Source organism: Takifugu rubripes, chromosome 18 (assembly GCF_901000725.2).
Source record: "Takifugu rubripes chromosome 18, fTakRub1.2, whole genome shotgun sequence".
Lineage (NCBI taxonomy): Eukaryota > Metazoa > Chordata > Actinopteri > Tetraodontiformes > Tetraodontidae > Takifugu > Takifugu rubripes.
This window is the reverse complement of record NC_042302.1, coordinates 815,211-835,721: the sequence shown is the minus strand read 5'-3', so window position 1 is coordinate 835,721 and position 20,511 is coordinate 815,211. Positions and strand designations below refer to the sequence as shown.

At 46.9% G+C, this 20,511-nt stretch overlaps 1 protein-coding gene and 1 long non-coding RNA gene across 3 annotated transcripts; one reads left to right on the top strand and one right to left on the bottom strand.

Annotated features, from left to right (window-relative positions):
* Window positions 1-675: 675 nt before the first annotated feature.
* Window positions 676-14,215, bottom strand: mkln1 (muskelin 1, intracellular mediator containing kelch motifs). 2 transcript variants are annotated; one of them, XM_029825651.1, is made up of 18 exons: window positions 14,082-14,215; window positions 12,664-12,733; window positions 12,336-12,478; window positions 8,279-8,367; window positions 8,085-8,194; window positions 7,430-7,622; window positions 7,217-7,333; window positions 7,006-7,071; window positions 6,658-6,770; window positions 5,289-5,501; window positions 4,915-5,136; window positions 4,639-4,768; window positions 4,307-4,454; window positions 4,003-4,117; window positions 3,588-3,727; window positions 2,616-2,718; window positions 1,599-1,653; window positions 676-1,510 (listed from the first exon to the last, which is right to left on the bottom strand). In XM_029825651.1, the coding sequence occupies exons 1-18, from the start codon at window positions 14,159-14,161 to the stop codon at window positions 1,389-1,391; spliced, it is 2,229 nt and encodes a 742-aa protein (XP_029681511.1). In that variant the 5' UTR covers window positions 14,162-14,215; the 3' UTR covers window positions 676-1,388. The 2 variants fall into 2 exon arrangements, with proteins under 2 accessions (XP_029681511.1, XP_003978435.2); XM_003978386.3 differs by having other exon boundaries at window positions 7,256-7,333.
* LOC115246660 (uncharacterized) lies at window positions 14,184-19,962 on the top strand. The gene is made up of 4 exons (XR_003885754.1): window positions 14,184-14,322; window positions 14,471-14,614; window positions 15,915-15,979; window positions 16,448-19,962. It is a non-coding gene; the product is annotated as an uncharacterized lncRNA (long non-coding RNA).
* Window positions 19,963-20,511: the final 549 nt, after the last annotated feature.

The window sequence follows — 20,511 nt, the reverse complement described above, 5'->3', positions numbered from 1 at the left end:
GATCACTGTCTGCTCGCACACGTCGCCACGCTTCCCCGACCCAGAGTCTAACCGCAGAGCGCCGCGTTATTGGGGGGGGAAGAGGAGTGCAGCCCCTTTAGGGGCCTCCAGATCTGGATTAAAAAGGCAGGAAAACACACCTAGAGAGCAGCTTAAGTCCCTTTAAGTAGCCCTGTTATGATTTAGGAAGGTGGGTTTAATTTGGACTCTTAGCTTTGTTGTGACCGTTTGGGCCCTTGCTAGCTAGCTATGGAGAGCGGCCCCCAAATGGCCCCTTGGTGGGGCTTCAGGTTTCGTGGGCGCTGACTGGTTAAAGCTGGAGCAGGAAGTGAGGCAGAGGGGCAGCTTTAGCCTCTCGCTGGGAGCATCCCAACCGCCCGTTGTTAATTAGGATTAAATTAGATATTAACACACTGACGTGTGTGCAGACGAGGTTTTGGCGGCTCGCCCGGCTGACGCTGTGCAATGACATGGTGAGCGAACCCCCTCGGGGCCTCGAGCCTGGACCAGAGATGCAGTGGTGGAGAGAGAAGAATTGGACTCAGGTTCAACCAAGCAGCCCAGGGCGCCCAACCCTCCCACATCACCGCAGTGGGTCCCACTGGTTCAAGGCACCCTAACCTGAAGGATTTCAGAGGTTTCTGGTCACTGAAGAAGTTGCGTCCCACACATAAGAGGCAGATGTTGTCCGTGGCACCAGACCTTTAATCAACACAAGCATCTGCTCCATCTACAGTCCTCCGTGGATATTTACACATGTTGTACAGTGGTTCAATACACAACCCCTTTGGGAGTGAGGGAGAAGGTTCCAGTAAATCAGAGTTCCTGTACCAGCCAGTCAGTCACGTCGACAAAGGCAACAGTTGCTGTGGGAGTGCAACGTTCTTCACCACAGAGCTGTTGCACGTGTGATCCTCAGGCGATGAGAGACCAGCGAGCTAAAATCCTCAAAGTTGCTAAAATTCTCTTTTCTCCAGATAACCAACAGCCCGTCGAGGGCCACCACCCGGCCTGCATGCAGGACCAACGAGAGGCCAGAGGACAGATCCAGGACTCACACTGGTCCTGTGGTCCAGGTCAATTCCACCGTGAAGAGCTGAAGCAGGGAGGAGAATCTAAAGCGGTTTGGGTTGATGTGAACTCCACTAGGGAGAGCAAGAGCCAGACCTTGAGAGGGAAACCTTGAACACACACACACGCGCACACACACCTGGGTGATAGCTGAACACCGCAGTGATGCTCCACTGTGTGTGTCCACACCGTCAGGTTGCGCCAGCTCAAGTCAAAAACCACAACGGGATCCAGGAGCAGGTCAAATCTGGTTCTCCTCTCCTCCACAGGTGAAGGGTGGCGTTCAGTGGTTCCCCTAGGTCGGGCAGGAGGGGGGGCTAGAGGGTGATGAGGTCAACCAGGTTGCCCTTGGGCGGGGTCATGCTTTCTGGAAAGAAGTTGACGAGGGTGTCGAAGAGTTGCGTCCGTTGAGCATAGGTCTGGTCCACGTCTGAGAAGCCTGTGGAGGAACGTTTGTCCGTCAGGTTGACTGAAGCCAACTTTAGCTCTACCGATCAGAGGGAGGTGCAGCGAGGAAGAAGTCTTACCAAGAGGGATGAAGTCAGAGCTGGACTTGAACAGGGCCGAGGGAAGAAGCTGGAACTGAAAGAGGGAGCAAAGGGCTGGAGTTAGCACCTGCATTTGTACCCAACCAGCATTCTGTAGCGGCTCCATTAGACCGCCAACCGCAGGAGGACCAGACAGGAGTTCAGATTTGTGAGTGAGAGAGAACGGGAGTGTGTGTGGGTTGTGGGAGGTAAGTTCGAGTTAAACACCAGACGATTTTGGAGGACGTCTGGTCACTGTAGATGGTGCCATGATCTCATCGCTCCAAATTCACTCCTTCAGTCGCCAGCCAGCATATGGCAGCAACCACAGATTGAATACATCAGGTGGGATTAGTAGCTGTTAGGCATCGGTGCTGAGGAATGCCCCCAACCCTGGCGCCATCACCGACCCCTGACCCTATCCTTAACCCCATCACTAACCCCCGACCCTAACCCCATCACTAACCCCGACCCCATCACTGACCCCGTCACTAACCCCCGACCCTATCCTTAACCCCATCACTAACCCCGACCCTGGCCCTATCCTTAACCCCGTCACTAACCCCCGACCCTGGCCCTATCCTTAACCCCATCACTAACCCCGACCCTGGCCCTATCCTTAACCCCATCACTAACCCCCGACCCTGGCCCTATCCTTAACCCCATCACTAACCCCGGCCCTGACCCCATCACTGACCCCCGACCCTGGGCCCGTCACTAACCCCCGACCCTATCCTTAACCCCATCACTAACCCCGACCCTGGCCCTATCCTTAACCCCAACACTAACCCCTGACCCTATCGCTGACTCCGTCACTAACCCAAAGTTGTTCTTCAATAAAAAGCGGACTTGACCCATTTAAAGCAGGTTCAGTGTCTTGGGTCCCGCTGACTTTGACTCACTGCCGGGGTTGAATACACTTTACAGTACCACTTTGTGGGGCAGCACAAACACAACCCACACATATTACCATGTTTTACATTTAACAAAAGAGAAATCAAAAGAACCAACATGTACCTCTTTAGTCTCATCAGGGTCTGTGTGGTCCACTGTGAGTGAAAGGTCATTCTGCAGGTATTTGAGGGCATTCAGTGGGTCAGACTGGGCCTTCTCCTCAAACCTAACCCACAAAAATACACAGATACTGAACACTGCAGGTGCGTGACGCTGCAGTTGCAACAAACAAACACGAGGCGGCGACAGAGACCAAAATGACAAAACTATCTGGCCTTCGTACGTCATTACAGTGGGACCTCTACTTACGAAATTAATTGGTTCCGAAAGTTGTTTCGTTACCTGAAAACTACATAAGTAGAGACGCGTTATCCATGTAAAGGCCCTAATCCGTTCCAAGCCCCCAAAAATTCGGACATGATTTTTTTTATAAAATTATAAAAATGAATCAAAACATGTAACAAATACATGTTACAATTAGATTACCGCACAATAAATGTAGGAATTCAGTGCAAGGCTTCTCCAGGAACAAAATTAACTTTAGGCAAATGTCACATTTGCCGTCATTACTAGCAACGAACGTTAACACTTGTGGTAACACTGCCATCTAATGGACAAACATACGAACACCCACAATAAATAAAAGTTAACCGGAGGCGACGCTGGGATACACAAACTGGTACAGATTGACGTCCCTCCTAGCCAATGGGATGACAGGAAGATGCTAGGCGATAGCAAATGGCAGGGCAGCTACAAGCATGTTTACGTTCGCTAAACTCCGCGAGCAGCAGTGGTAGCGCATTTTTGCCTTTTGTATCCTGAAATTTCTTTCGTAACAAGAGGAAATATTTTCCCGTTGAGACGTTTCGTAACCTGAAAATTCCGCATGTAGAGACGTTTGTAAGTACAGGTCCCACTGTACATGATTTGGTATCTCTAAAAAAAAAAAACTAGACTGTTTCTCTGCGGATGCTGCACAGCAGCCATGTGGCCCTCCAATAATGGTGCTGATGAGGGCGAATCAGCGCCACACACCTGTACTTCCTGATGAGGTATCTGCAGTGGCGGAGCAGGTACTCCTTGGAAGGTCGACACAGGCGAAGGGACCAGAAGTCGTCTAGGCGCATCTTGGGAGAACAGGACTTCCCAGGATTCCCCCCAAACAGGTAATGGACCTGGAAACACACATCTGGCCTTAAAAACAGCACGCGGCCTCTGAACAGACACTCCAAAGACACGGATAAAGTGCCGAAAGTGACTCATTGGTATGAAGCTTTGGTTAAAGGCCGGCAGACGCAGGACACCAAGAAAGAAATCTGATTTAGGAGCTTCAGACAGCATAACTCAGAGCCTAATCTAATATCAGGATCTTCCTGTGTTGGTAGTGTCGGTGGTTGCAACCATGCGCACATGAACTGGATGTGCGTGTGCGTGTGTGTGTGTGTAAAACCTTGTGCATTTCATCATAGACCAGCTGGTGTGCGAAGCGTGGACAGGGCTCCTCCTCCTGTAGAGCCTTACTGGCGTTCTCCTTCATCGCTTGGTCATTCTTATACACACAAGACCTGAACACAGATGGAACACCATTAACACTTGATCGTCCTCAGTTGCTCCAAACTTCCAGCAGGACTGGAACACGAGGTTGTCGACGCCAGCAGGAGCCATTTGCAGGTTAAAATGGGGGCTTTTGCCAAGGGTAAGGGGCGCACATGTTGTGAAGTGCGAGCGGCATTGTGCTCTTCCGGGGTTCCTACCAGTTGTTACGGGCAATGTCGTAGATCCAAAAGGAGTTGCGGACGTTCTCCTCCCGTTTCTCCTTGTCCTTGCTGAGACCCGACAGGACGTGAATCTCGTTGAGCTCAGGGTCAATGGTGGCTCTCTGAGTAAAACCCGTCATCGGCACTGCCGCAAGTAGAAAAGGAGGAGTTTAAAGATCAAGATGGAGCCAAAGGAACCAAAATGAGAAGCTCCAACGGAGAGTCCATACAGCTACACCAGTCCTGTCCTGCCTCCATTTATTCTAGTAGGGTTGGGTTTTGAAAGGGACAGAAACAAAGGATGACAGTCGATGGCAGAAATGACTGACCCATTCCTGAGTCCTTCTTGGTGCCGTCAGAGATGATCTCCACATGGTCTCCGTCCACGTCATAGCTGAAGAAGTCATTCAGGTACGTCTTTGACCTCTGGCCTCCAAACACGTACAGGTATCGGTTTCTCTGTTCCAGAGGAAATGACCACAGGCTTTCAAAACATGCCACAATTCTCCTGAATGCATCGCTATATAGCAATGAATGCCAATAAAGGGATATTTAATGTACTTCTACGGTGTACGTCTGGAATTTCAGAACGACACCATACTCACAGTGTGGAAGAGCATGCAATGGCCAATGCGAGACTGCACATCCTCCGGCCCAGCGTTGCACGAGTCCTCGCGTAGGAGAGTCCATGTGCCTGCTTGACAGTGGTAAGCGTACAGCCCACTGAACTGTGGCTCCGACGTCCGACTGTCTTCCATACTGGCATTGCACGTCAAGATGCGGCCGCCAAACGTGTAGATCATGTGCTTCTCTGAGTCCATGCACATCTACGGAGGCACGGGGGGACGCAAAGATAAGAGGAGCATTGTGTCCTTTAAAATACCCTACAACTGTCTCCGTACTCTTCTGCCTCTGGACTCCAATGTGTCACGTGCTGGAAAAGGGTCATTTTATCATTTGATGTGGGAAGTAGACTTACTTGGTGGTCAAACACCAGCTTTGGTCCTCCATCAGACGAGGTGTCTTCGCTAAGCAGCGTCCATGTGTTGGCCTCGATGTCATAGCGGTAAAAGTCACTTTTGAGAGACTTGCTGTTTCTGACGCTGGAGTCCAGGTAGCGTCCGAGTGTGTAGATCTGGCATCTCTGGGAGTCGATGCACATCTTGTGGCATGAACGAGCACTGGGACCATTCTTACAGACACACAGGAGCAAAAACTGAAGGTTTTCATGTGTTCAGACATTTAGTGTTGTATTCAAATGTTTATTGCTTATAGAGCGATGCTGCTTATTGATGCATTTTTGAATTAATATCCACGACCACCAGAGGGCGCTCTAGCAGCACAAGCGCAAGACACAGGTTGAAGAGCTCCGCCAATGAGACGCTAGTTTGTGTTGAGTCTTTCTGGGCTTCATGTCCACACCCTCATCATGGATAACACAGATGCTGACAATGCAGCTTACAGGCTAAAGGCTAACGATCACGATGGTTATCTGATTTTACTGCTGTATTCCAGCTGTGTTACTGCCGTGTTTAGGAAGGAAATGTTTAAAATCAGCTTTCTATGGACCATCAAGATGTCAGGGTTCAAAGTGGCCACCTGTGGCTCACAGCCAGGTGAGGCTCATAGTCAGGTGTGCTCTACAGTGTGGGATTTATGGTATTATTTTTAAAATTCTGAGGCATTTTCTGGCCTTTAGTCCAACATCTTCCAGTTGGTGGCGGCCATTATAAATCAGGTAAATATGAGGACATGTAAACTTTGGGTTCAACAAATGCAAGTTGAAATGATCTCCAAAAGTCATGAAGGGGATCATGAAAAAAGAAAGAAATAAAAAAGAAAAAGAAAAAGAAAATAAATAAATCAATATTTGTGGAAACTGTAAGTGTTCTTTTGGTTTAGTGTTTCTTTTGCAAGAAAACCCCACAAAAAGATTTGAGCTGTTGAAAAGCTGACCGAGTATCAGACCTTAATTAGCCTGTTAGCATCATGGCTAGTCTCCAGCAATGGTTAGCAAATGTCAGCTGATTAAATGATATCCACACTAATTCTGTTCCTCAGACGCCAGGAACTCGGAATCAAAATGATTATTGTCCACAAAGCCGAAGGCTGCAAGAAGACAGGAAAGGGGTTTCAAGTGCTTGTTTGATTATTTCAACATGGGAATAAGAAACAGCAGTTTAGAAAAAGAACGGCGTGGACAGGACGTCCTGGGACTGGGAAGAGAAAGATATTTACAAGCTGTGATAGTGGCCTAAGAGGGCGCATTTATCATTTGAAGGAACCCTGACGTGCAGCGAGAGAGAGAAGACCACCACTACTGTCTGTGAGGAGCTAAGGGATCTCACCTCTTTCTCGGTGTCTCTGGAGATACAAGCCCACTGATTCTCCAGAACGCTGTAGGCCCAGAAGTCAGCCAGGTCCTGCGTGCCATCCCAGCCCCCAAAGAGGTACACGGTCTCTGCAGGAATAAGATCAGCTAAGTGAAACCGTACCGGCCTGTCCACACACTACTGTTAATATTAATTTCTAATTGTGCTTCATCTATTTTAAAAGCTTTGGTCTTCCTGCTAAGAGGACTGCTGGTTGGGTCAAAAACAGGGCAGTGAGGGGTGAAGAATGTACCAATTCTGCAACCGTCCACTGGACATTGCTACAGGAGTTCAGCACCAGCCCAGCGGCGGCTTAAATCTCACCAGACTGAACATCAATGACCATTTGATGTCCTCCCCTCATCCCTGGCCTGTTGTCATCGCCGTCACCTGCAAAAGAGGAGGGGGGATGACGAGACAGCGTGGGCCAAGCGGATGATGTGAATGAATGGAGGAGAGAAAAGAGCACAGGCAGCAGTGAGATTTCAGTTTACTCATATGTCTGATAGACGGACACTTGAACGGATGGTCTCACTGTTAACGTCGTCTCTGTTGATTTCTTGGGCGCTTGTACCTTTGTTACATTTGGGGATGATCTGACTCCACCTGGGTTTGTATTCCTGCTGGCTGATATACTGGTTAAACAACCCATCTAGGAGGAAGAGAGCAGAATCCAAACCTCAAATCTCAGATAACACAGGCAGAGAATGCAACAACAATTGGGATGATTTTGCCTGGGCTTTGCTACCTCTCACAGCCTTGTCGATGAGCTCCTCACAGGCATCAAAATCTCCCTGTAGGACCAGTCGGTCATGCAGGTGAGTGAGCATGGGATGTTCTAGAGCTATTCGAGTCTTCTTCTGTAGCGACTCGAAGGCCTCTGTGTAGTTATGCTGTCGGAAGTGTTTGAGGCAAAGGCGGATGGCTTCCTGTTCTCTGTACTGTAGAGAGAAGAGAGTGCATCACTTTGCATCAGCTCTCAGGGCTAATTCAAGCACACAATTCTGCTGATGAAACTTCCGAATGAATCCCAAACAGATGAGCAGTCCTGAAATACCGTAAATTCCGCATTATAGAGCGCCCTCCGGTGGCCATTCGATTGAGGAAGTCCCAAAAATTTATCAATAAGCCACATTTCTCTATAAGCCGCAGGAGTCAAAGCGTGAGAAAAAAGTAGTGGCTTAGTGCAGAATTTCGGGTATGCTATTATCCAGAAGCTATGTTTTAAAGCATATTGTGACAGCGGACCTGCTGGGATGTCATCCTGGTTTCTGCTACCTTTAAAAAAGCCACGGATTCATTTGTTATATTGTATTGAGGATTTTTCCACGGACCAACGCAACCAAAAAGGATGAATGCATTTGACGGGCAGCGTGAAGCCAACCCAATGTGCAGCTGCTCACCTTGCTGTACCAGTTAAGGCAGGGCTGTACCACGTCAGGGTCTTCAATACCATGCAGCTCAATGTACCAGATGCTGAAATTAAAACTAGGACCCCAAGACATCAGAGGCACTGTGGCACAGAAGAGATCAACAATGGCACATAACAGCGGTTGCAACAATAACCATGACACGACCATCACCAACACAATCTTACCGATTTTGACAAATCTGCAAGGAAACATTTGCTCATCAATCTTGTGCTTCAAGGTAAACGTTTCCTTGTTGTAGTCATTTTTAAGGCCACTGCAAGGACAGAAAAAACAAAAAATTCCATTCTTAAAGGCCAGCTTAAACCTGTAAACGAATGTAACATTGGATTGTCAGCCGGGAATATGAACCTCAGGGGCAAAAACCAAAATAGCCACAATGATCATTTCATTTAATGTCAACTACAATCCATCATTTTCCCAAATCCCAGAAGAGCTCTACTTGAAATTGCCCTCTGAAAATGGAATACATTGCTGTGATATCCCATCATTGGCTTATTTTAAGATCGATGGATATTCTGGGGTCAGCCAGTTTGCTGGACTCACCCCGTGCGTCTATCAGCTACGTTGATTAAAGACCACATTCCCTTTGGTCCTATTTGGTGGCAGAGACCTGGATGAGGAGAGTGTCAGTAAGAGAGAAGCTTTGGAAGAAGCCATCGTGAAAGCCAGACGAACCCAAGAGGAGGGGAATGACAACCAGCACGTCTGCGGCAGTGTTATGCATCCAGAAGAGGCTCAAACTGAATAAACTGACAGAGGACACGTTTGGTGGAAAGCAAACGCATCCTTGTTACTATGAGGCTGGGAGGTGAAGCCTTACAAAGCCCAACAACATAAACTAAATCCACCCAAGGCTCCTTGAAAACGAAGACCTGGAAAGTTCTGGAATGATAAGAACTTTCTGTATCCATCTACAGCAGGGGTCTCAAGCTGGTGGACGATAGTTTGTGGCCCCCGTCTTAATATGAAAGTTTAATGTTAGTACAGCCCACGAGTTTGATATGAATGGCACTTTACAATGTTGTGTGCGGAGTTGAACGAACCCACCAATCACGGTGGGGTATATGGCTCTCGGGGGCGGGACATCGGCCGGGCTTGTTGCAAACTCGTGACATTACGCCTCCTCTCTTTGAGGACCAATCACAGCCCTCGCGGCATCCGAGACATGGAGCCGGATTGATGCTCGATAAAGCCTTGTTTATACTTCTGTTTCGTGCCTTACGTGGCTGCAGAGCACCCACGGCGTTGATGCAGGGAGGGGTCGGGCCGCCTCGAAGGAAGCTATGGAATCTCTTATCGAGAGTCAATCTGGCTCCATGCCTCAGCCGCCGCGTGGGCTGTGATTGGTCCTTGAAGAGAGGGGGCATTTCAAGGTGGAGAGGAGAAGCCTAGCATGTGGAGAGGAGAGCTCTGCCGCTTTTTCTAATCACGGAACTTTGTCTTGTAGAAAAGTTGCTTCACAGCAAATTTTACAATTCAGCCGCTTCTGCAACTGTCACATTTTAGTGTTGATATATGTGTGTGTGTTGGTAGGGACTATGATGGACCTCTGCTTTCGCGTGGGTGAGGCTACCTGACTGGCGGCACCACTAATGTCCATCACTCTGTCGCAGCCAATGAAATAGCGGCGCATTGGGCGGGTTATCATAGCTCCAAATACATCTCAGAGGAACCTCTCATAAATAAAACGTGAAGTAATTTAAAATAGTTTTTATTAATGCTGCCAAATGCTTAGTATATTGAAATATTTATACTGCTAAATGTAGATTTTCGCTATATTAAAGTAAATGGTAAAAATTAGTAGGGACTATTTTGTATTCCCCAAACATTGGTTGTGATATATCCCTACCACCATCCCTATATAAACCTACGCCTGTGGTGTGTGTGTGTGAGTGTGTGTGGGGGGGCGTCGGCTAAACACTGAAACAGAAACTTCAGTGGCACTAAGTGGAATTATATAGATTACACAGCCCCAAACATGTCTTTTTCAAAGCCTGCAGTGAAGAGAAAGGTGGGTGATGAGCACAGACAATTTCAGGAAAAGTGGGAAATGCAATATTTCTTTGTTAAGCACAGGGGGACCCTGACATGTCTTATTTGCACAGAGAAAGTTGCGGTACACAAGGAATACAATTTGAAACGTCATTACACAACTAGACACGCTGAGGAGTATGCAAAATACCAGCGAGATGAGAGAGCCAACCGGGTTGCCAATCTTAAAACATGTCTGCTGAGGCAACAAGATTTCTTTAAGAAAGCAACCAAAGAGAATGATGCAGCAAGATAGCTAGTTGAAGATAGCTACATGGTTAGTGAGATGATTGCTAAAACAGGAAAGCCATCCACAGAAGGTGAATTTGTCAAAATGTGCATATTACAGGCTGCAAGTATTGTCTGTCCAGAAAAGAAAGATCAGTTTAGCAACATCAGCCTTTTTGCCAACACCGTGGCAGACCGCATTTCTGACCTGTCAAGTGACATTTATGATCAACTGTGTGAGAAAGCAAAATGTTTCAGTGTGTGCTCAGTCGCTCTTGATGAGACCACAGACATCAGCAACACTGCCCAGCTCGCAATTTATGTCCGTGGTGTTGATGACAATTTTGAAGTTATGGAGGAGTTGCTCACAGTAATTCCAATGCATGGCCAGACCACAGCTCAGGAGATATTTCACCAGCTGTGTGATGCCATTGAATTTGCCATGGCAGAGGTTTGCTGGAATAACAACCGATGGAGCACCATCAATGACAGGGAGGAAAAATGGACTGGTGGCACTTGTTTAAAAAAAAAACTTGAAGAGGAGGGTGTGGAAGAGGCCATTGCTCTGCACTGCATTATCCATCAGCAGGCCCTTTGCAACAGATGCCTGAAGTTTGACAATGTGTGTCTGTCGTTGTGAAATGCATCAACCAAATCAGATCCAGGGGCTTAAAGCACAGAAGGTTCTGTGATTTTTTTTAATTTATTTTTCAGGAAGTGGAGTCCATGAGAATATGGGGATGTGCTCTACTTCACCGAGGCATATTGGCTCAGCAGGGGAAACATATTGAAGAGATTTTTTGAGTTGAGAGCAGAAGTGAAAGCCTGCTAAGTGATTACAAATGGCTGATGGACTTAGCTTTTCCTGTTGATATAACGCATGAGCTTAATGTACTGAACAAGAAGCTACAAGGCCAGGGGCAACTTGTCAGTGCTGCCTATGACAAAGTGAGAGCATTCTCCACAAAACTTGTGCTATGTGTTATCTTCAAGCCCTACTGATGGTCTCAACTGCTTCCTCCCTCAAGCCAAATGTGGCTCGGCTATGCGAGGAAGCGCTGCCAGGTCTCTAGCAGCAAGAAGTAGGCAAGAGAAGCCACGTTCAAAACAGTTCATGTTCAATGTTCCATTTATGTTCAGAAAGTTAAAGGTTAAAGAATTGTTAATAATGACATTTGAAACTGAACAATAATTAGATTTCTCTAGTCAGCAACTATGTGTGGTTTCTTCAGTCTTCTATATCTGCTGTATTTTTGTTATTATTTATTACTGATTGAGTGATTTATTTTCTTATTCATTCTTAATTTTATTTTTTTCATCTTTTGTGTTAAAAAATAAAAATAAAGATATTTAAGAACATTGGAATGTTTTTATGAGAGCTTTTCATGTGGAAAACCCAGCCTCACCCAGCCTCTGCCTCCAGCGACCCTCAGGTAAATTGAGTTTGAGACCACTGATCTACAGGTTTAGCCGCCTTCATAGCTGTGTGCTGGCCTACTGACCTCCAACCTCGCTGACCCGCTAAACCCCTACACCAGCAATGTTATTATGAATGTACTTGCATGATCTCTGCCTATTCTCTCCTCTACCTGTCCTCCCCCTTCTCCTCTCTCTTTACCCAGTTGGCAATCAAAGCAGGATGGTCCCCCAACCTGGTCCTGCTCAAGGTTTCTTCCTGTTTAAGGGGAGTTTTTCCTTGCCACTGTTGCTTGTTGGGGGTCAGGCCCTGGGATTCTGTAAAGGGCCTAGAGACGATCTTGATTGTAACAGACAACTACTAAATAAAGATTGATTTGACTTGAAGAAACGCCCCCCCTCCCCTTCCCTGTTTTGCACAGAGGAGTGGGGCAAGCATTCCTCAGCTGAACCTCTTCCCAACCTTGGTGTGAATATCGCTTTATGAATGAACACGGGGGCTGAACCGACTTATGCACCACTTTTCTTACCTCTCTTTAGCCTTACCTTGACAAAAGCTCTGTCATGTTCTCTTCACTCATCCCTCCAAACACTTTAAATTTCTTCAGGTTGCAGACGTGAGTCTTCTCATACTTTCCAAAGGTGATGCTCTGAACAACTGCTGGCCTTTCTAATTTTAAAATCAAAAACTGATACAAGAGAGAGCAGAATTAATGTGTGACCACTTTGTGGAGGACATTGGTTCTAGAGCCTAAAAGTGTCTAAGATTGGTTCCTCTTCTAAAACAGGGCCACAATTCCCACAATCTGTTAAGTTCACCCCATCAGATGGTGACCAGCAGTCGGTGTTTGTGTTACATGTTCACAGAACTCACCTGTGGAGGATAGTTGCTCTCCGAAGACCACCTGGAAGACTGATCATTAGGCTTGTCCACCAATATATTTCTACAACCAAACACAAATGGAGAAAGGTATAGCTCAACCACTTCAGATAGACACCTAGAAGACTGCGGCATTGAAATGAACAATTGCATATAAACTGTGACTATGACGATCCCTCAAAAATATGGCCCCCCTTTCAGAAAGAGTTAGTGGTATGATAGCTAAGGGGATGGTGAATTTACCCACCCAGGGCACAGTTTTACCATTGGAAAGGTGTCAGTTGGAGGTATGGCAGAGCTGTGGGCCATTTAACGGGGGTCAAAATATGCAACCTCCCCGAGGCCCCTCCCCTCGATTCCCAAGGCCCCCAAAATTATATTGGTGAACGTTCTGTCATCCAGGGGCGACGTGAGAAGAAAATGGGCCCGGGTGAAAGGGGAGAAAGCATTTCACAGAAGAGAAACATGTGTTGGTTTTACAGTGTTAATACCCCGGGGTGGTTAAGATACCACCTCAGGTACATTTGATACCACGATGACACACGTTTCAGGAGAAAGATGGCAGCAATTACATCTGAAAATGTCCCTTTTGTTTGACATTTTGCTTGAGAAATATCCCTTGTAATAATTATTTTAAAGTAACTAGAAATTTAATTTACACACGGTCTACGTATTTCCGGTTGGCGAGAAAGGTCAACAGTGATTTGGAACCGGCAACAGGCGAATTCTTAATGACTGCTGGCACCACCGAGCCTTCAAACCATTAGTTTGAAGGACAAACTTGTTTAATATCACCTTTTCAAAGTAACTGAACCAGATAATTCGGCCGATTTTGATAAGCAGCTGACTTCGCTTAGATAACAAGTTACCCTACTTTCGCTTTTAACTACAAGGCTGCGCGTCAGTAAATGAACTTAGAAAGTAAAGGGACGCAAATGGACATCGAACCAGACACCAGTGGCGACAACAATAGCTTTGCATAAATAAACAGCAGCTTTACGCATACATATAACTTAAGCATTAAAACAGCATCTCGTTTCCAACCGGACCACGAACTCCTTAAACTATCGTCAGGTGCAAAAGCACTCGAGTCCCTGCGAGCCGACCAAGTTGTCTGCGTGCACCGAGACACACGTTCAAGATTTGAGTCGGCAATTTCTCCGCGAAACGGACAGTTTGATCTATCGACGGATCGAGCCAACTATCTCTATAATCAGATGTAAATGTAGATGGCAAATCTCATGTCCCGACCGCCAGCGCTAACATGCTAATATCAGATGTCTAGGATAGCATACGAGCTAGGCCAGTCGGCCTGGCTGGGAAATAAACTGTTGTGTTTATGCATCAAAAGACCGCTGATAACCACACCATCGGCTCGACGAACGGTCCCCTCTACTGGGTGCATTACTCACTCAGGTAAATAGGTGGAGGAGTAGGAGCTCCATTTAAAAACGCTGAAAGTAAGCACTCTGCTCTCGGGAGCGGCCGCCATCTTGATGCAGAAAATAACAAGTAGCGGGATGGTCGCGCGGAGCGGGTAGCCAGCGCTCTTAAAGGGGCAGTGCACGCGCTATGTTGCCGGCCGCAGCGCTTTCACAGGCGTCAACAAATGTCGTCACACTTTTACTATGGCCTCACGCAGCACAGATTCAAGTAAAGAGAGACACAGTAGAAATAGGGAGGCTTGTGCTTCCAGAATTTTTATTTCTCAATTTTCTCAAAAAATAATAACGTGTACCTTAACTGCATAGATACCGATTTGTAACTTTTTGATTGTTATATCTTAATTTCTTCCTTTTAGGTCAGAGATAATATGAGAAATCATGACTGCAATTGTATTGTATGGATTATAAACCCAGATTGCTGCTGCAGTCAATCTTTTAAAAGCCACTCCTTAGGTTGACGTCAGTGTTTTAGTCCACGAAGAGCTGAGATGAATCATCTGGTGAGTAATAAAGTAGAGTTTCCAGTTAACAGGACCAAAGTCATGCTTCACTTTATTACTACTAGTTGTAGTTGTAGTTGTAGTAGCAGTAGCACTTCTACTGCTACTACTTCACTTCTACTTCACTTCTACTGCTGCTACTACTACTACTTCTCCTACTCCAACTGCTGCTACTACTACTGCTACTGCTGCTACTCCTACTCCAACTGCTGCTACTACTACTTCATCCATCCATCCATCCATCCATTCTCTACCGCTACTACTACTTCTCCTACTCCAATTGCTGCTACTACTACTGCTACTGCTGCTACTCCTACTCCAACTGCTGCTACTACTACTATTACTTCTCCTACTCCAACTGCTGCTACCACTACTGCTACTGCTGCTACTCCTACTACAACTGCTGCTACTACTACTACTACCACTACTACTGCTGCTACTACTACTACTGCTCCTACTGTTACTACTATTACTATTACTACTACTCCTACTACTACTACCACGACTACTGCTGCTACTACTACTACTACTTCTCCTACTCCAACTGCTGCTACTACTACTGCTACTGCTGCTACTCCTACTACTACTGGTGCTACTGCTGCTACTACTACTATTACTACTGCTGCTGCTACTACTACAACTACTACTACTGCTACTACTGTGACTGCTGCTACTCCTACTACTACTGGTGCTACTGCTACTACTACTATTACTACTGCTGCTACTACAACTACTACTACTGCTACTGCTACTACTACTACTACTGCTGCTGCTGCTGCTACTCCTACTACTACTACTACTACTGCTGCTACTACTACTACTACTTCTCCTACTCCAACTGCTACTCCTACTACTACTACTATTACTACTACTCCTACTGCTACTACCACTACTACTGCTGCTACTACTACTACTGCTCCTACTGTTAGTACTATTACTATTACTACTACTCCTACTACTACTACCACTACTACTGCTGCTGCTACTACTACTACTGCTCCTACTGTTACTACTACTACTATTACTACTACTCCTACTGCTACTACCACTACTACTGCTGCTACTACTACTACTGCTCCTACTGTTAATACTACTACTACTACTACTACTACTACTACTACTACTACTACTGCTGCTTATGTAATGTGTGTTGATGTTTTCTGATTCACAGCACAATCTGACGTAAACCCTGGAAGGGGGGGTTCTTTTGAAAAATCAAGGCTAAAAAGGCCAAACACTGACCCAGATGATCCATTCTAGCCAACATGGTCGACGTCCTAATGATTTTTTTTTTCTGCAGGTTCTGCAATTTTCCTGTCCATCTCCAACTCCATTCAATCTTTGTGAAATAAAGGTGCTGCTGAGGTATTTGATGATGTTCATTTCCAAAGTGGACAAAATATGGGGCCAGACATGACGCGTTTCATGCATGAGCATGGGTCCAAAAATGTCACTGAGAATAATAATGCTGATCAGTGTGGGTTGAGTGTACGATTATGAAGAATAGTAAATATATAAAGTCTTAATGGAAACCTTATTACTCTTATTAACTCAGATCCACAGAAAGTGTTTTACTCACTTTTATAAAGACAAACAATGCAGGTGATTGTGTCTGATCTAATATGAAGTCACTTCTGTTTCCTCGCAATGTTAGTCATCCTCTAATGACATCACAATCAGACTCACCTCATTATCACACACACACACACACACACACACAAAAGGCCGGAAACAATAGCAACAACTACTACTTTGTCTTTACATATCTGATGTTCTTTCTAATGTATAAAAAATTCATTAGAAAACAAAAAAGAGCTCTTCTCTCTTTCTAAGGACGCAGTGTTTCATGTCCTCTGGGCGCGCGCACTCCACTGTGAGCGCGCACGAAGAGCCATCTCGTGGGAGGTCCCTTTAAGTTTCCATTGACAGAGGCCTGAGCGAGCGTGTCACATGGACGCGATCTAATGAAAAGGCAGGAACACGGAGCCACAGTGCGCGGATGGAGAAATGGACGCAGTCCTTACGACGGCGAGCGAGTGGAGGAGCGCGGCTCATCAGCCGGGACCTCCTCATTCACAGCTGCACCTGCCAGCGAGCACACGCACTTTCACAAGCGCAGCACCAACCCGCCCTGGTCCCGGAGTAGAAGAAGCGTGAGTGAAGTTCTTTTCATTGCTCAGCTGATGCGGGACCTGGCGGCTGTACGCAGGTGCGTTGGGGGCACTTTTGGCGTGCGCTGTCGATGCGCCACGTTTTCTGGTTCTGGAGCGCGTGAGTGTGTGGAAGCGTCATGCGGGTCGCTAGTAGATGTGACGGGGTTGCTTTTGGATCTTGTGCTTCGTGGAACTCCTGCGTTCGGCGGTGTCCGCATTCCAGGTAGTGTTGCGCACATAGAAATTGGACTCGGAGGAAACATGGCCCGGCGCCGGGAGCCGGACTGTTCGGAGGTTCGGCGCGAACTGGAAACATCCCGCCCCTCTTTTCTTTTCTTTATTTTTATTTTTTAAATGGCAACTCTGCACTCTGCAACTCTGCGTCTGGTGCCAAGAAGTTGTTTCCGAGTGCGTTCGCAGAAGCCGCCAGTTGACTTTGTTTAACAAACTCACCAGTCGCGTCAGGATGAATCCAATTATTAGACATAATGTCGGAAATTCCGCTGAAGGTGTGTGATGACGTGTGTTTTTGGCCCCGAGTCATGTACAGCCTGCACCTTTCCCCCACTGTAATAACCCTGTAATAAACCCACGAAATGCGCCTGGTTGGAAGTGTTGTGTACCCACGTCACAAAGAGGAGGAAGTCAACCACCTGCCTGCTCCAACAATTGCGCATACACACACAGTCGCGCGTCCACAGTGGAGATTTTGCTGATTCATATCAGGCCAGTCAGTCACATCTGAGTGGAGTTGTGAGGAACTCTAATTTTGGCCTCGGTCTCAGGCAACAAGAGGAAATAATTCAGCTGTGTTCATGCAAGTGCTCTTCCGGAGGCTCTTACCAGTAACAGAGGCTGACTCAGACTGGGCCAGCTGGAGGAAGCACCAGCTCAGCGAGCAGACGTGGCCTGGCCAGAAAGCTGAGGCCTACAGCTTAACAAGGGTCACTTTTTTCAAATGAGGTGTATAAATGTGACACGGTCCCTACGAAAGAATCCAACCGGCTTCCTTGCTTTGCTCAATTTTGCTCAGTGGGATTCTTTGGTTCATTTTCTGCTTATATGACCAACTGTCAACACAGGATTTCTACTCCCAGCGGGTCAGAAGACTGAAATCAAGTGGCTTAATTGGTACGCAGTTGACCTTTTGACTTTCGCCCAGGAGGTCAGGCTTTTGTGAGGTTTGCTTGTTGACAAAATGACACAAAAAGTCCTAAACGGATTTGAATTACATTTTTTGGGAAATCTTGCCAAGGGACCAAAGAACAGTTGATTAAATGTTGGTGACATCCTGGATTCCGGAGGGACTTTGATCATAAAGCAATCTTGTAACCTTATGTTACCGTGTATTACCGCTGCCCATGTAGATATGCGCTAAAGTTGTGCACTACAATCTGCAGGGAAGCGAGCTACTATTTGGGGGTCTGAGCTCAACAACGTATTCAACAGCGACATCCTACAATAGCAGTCCCCAATCCCTGGGCCGCGGGGTTTGGGGACCGCACAAATACGCAGTGGATTCACCTTGATCATTATATTTACAAAATACCACAGATTTTGTGTTGGTTGTATCATTTATTTTGTTGTTTTTGTCCGTCACACCTTAAAGGCTGGTCTGTAAAAATTGCCCGTTGCGCAGAAGAGGTTAGGGATGGCTGGTCTACGACACCAAAAATCGGCTGTGTCTGGTGTGTTATTGCGACACTGTCTTACAAATATACATTTTGTGTGTTTTGTGTGCTTACAGCGTGGAATGCTCAATACAAGCTGTTAATGTATAATAAATAGTTCTAATCTCTGTCAGACTGATGAAATCACTCTAAAATGAAGGAAGGCGAATGCTTATTCTGATATTGTTGCCATATTTGATGAGCTATAGAATCTGGGGCAGATGCAATGTAACAGCACAACCATGATGCAGTGATGCTTTATTAATTGTTGTCAGCTGGAATTGGGTCCATTTCACATGAAGACCTGCCTCTGAGGTCCAGCCGGGGTGGTTCTCCCTGAGTTCCCGCTCTTCTCTTTACATTTATCATTTTTCTTCTGAACGGTTGGAAATAACCTTCATCCCCGGGTGAACGGAGAGCAACTAGTGTCGAACATGTTTGCTGTCATTTGCATAATGACATTTCCAATAATCCTGCATTAACCATTAGCCGCCATTAATCCCGCTCTATTAGCTGGGAGCTTTGATGCATAATTTAGGAGCTAAGCTGTTACTTCCTTATTTGTGAGCATTACTCAGCAAACCCCCAGAAAAAGCAACAAGCAAAAGTGCCAGTGTTGAAAAGCGAGGGAGCCCGTTAAGGACTAGGGACGGACCAGGGACGGACCACAGATAGACCAGGGACGGACCACAGACGGATCTTGGTGATGTTCTTCCTGGAGACCTGCGTCTTGCCCTCGGCTTCTCATCTTCTCATCTTGCGTGCTTCTTCCCTTTTCTCCTTTCAGCATCCATCTGTGAAGCTGTCTCTTTGTCCTCATGACAGGGAAATGTGCTATCTGTCGCCTCCTTCGAAGTCACGAGCTCATCGCTGTTTGTTTCTGCCCCTCGGGTGGGCATTTGTGGAATAACGGCAGTGAATTGTGTGCTTCTTTTTCTGTAGGTGCAGCTCAAACGGCACAAGCCAGCTGTGAAAGTTGGATTTCCGCTGGCTTGTGTGGTCATAATTAGCAGCTCCCTTGAGACAGGGGCGTACGTGCATGTGCACGGGCGCACTCGGTGTTTACATGACAGCCATCCAGGAAGAGAAGTGACGTTAGGGGCTGAGAGCTGCAGATGCAATGCCACTGCACAAACAGGGCAGGAAAACCACAGGTCGATACCAGAGAAACTTGACGCAGGAACACGGATAGCCGCTTCTCCAGAACTGCTTTTCAGTCCAGGGAGGTGGTGCTGCCCCTTTTCCAGATAAACAGACCCAGTGAAGAGTCAGAGTCCGAGTAGGTTGAAGACGCAGACGTTTGATGATTGGTGTTTACTCACTGCTGCTTGTAAAAGTGGCAAGCCTGGCTTTGATTGGTTCACAACAGGGTCTTCCAGCTCTGAGTTAGCTATCCTCAGCTCCCAGACTGAATCCCAGCCACAGCTGTCACAGCAGTCAGAGGGAAACCTGGTTCGCCTTCCATCATCCAGCGCTCTGTCCGTTTCCGTGGCAGCCGAGAACCACGGTGAACGCCGACTTCTCGTGCCCCGTTGTGCGTATTGCCACCGTGCTAGTCCCTTTTTCTCCACTTTGTGGGTCAAAGGGATGTTAAAAGTCAGAGGGATCTCATCCATGTAGGTGATGTGGCTGGGTGCGGTTATCTTGTCGCGGCAGTAGGTGGGGAAGATGGCCACCCTCTCCTGGTAATCCGCGGGCAGCCGCTGCGCAACAGTTGTCCTCGCGCGTATGGAGAGATGCCGCCTCCTCATAAAGCGAAAACACTAAGATTGCTCGATTGCCATTTATTCGATGGCCTGCAGTTTAAAGTAAGCCTCATTCGTACGCGTCTCGCTTGAAGAGCGCCATTTTAGGGGATCCTTACGTGTAGGTATGCCGCTAATCGATTGGCGGAGCGTTTACCGTAGTGCACCCACCAAAGGCGCACAGCAGATTTTGGAACTCAGTCCACACTCAAGGCGCACCATATTATAAGGCGCACCGTCGATTTTTGAGAAAATCTCAGTGTTTTAGGTGGGCCTTATAGTCGTGAAAATACGGTAGTCAGGTAACTTTACGGTCACACTTGTTCTCA

Excerpts from the sequence above, each read along its gene's own strand:
- mkln1 (XM_029825651.1), bottom strand. The coding sequence starts at position 14,161 with ATGGCGGCCGCTCCCGAGAGCAGAGTGCTTACTTTCAGCGTTTTTAAA. Across the intron at positions 4,769-4,914 it reads ATTGCATGCTCTTCCACACT|AGAAACCGATACCTGTACGT; the intron begins GTGAGTATGGTG and ends CCTCTGGAACAG. Across the intron at positions 4,455-4,638 it reads CAAGAAGGACTCAGGAATGG|TGCCGATGACGGGTTTTACT; the intron begins GTCAGTCATTTC and ends TACTTGCGGCAG.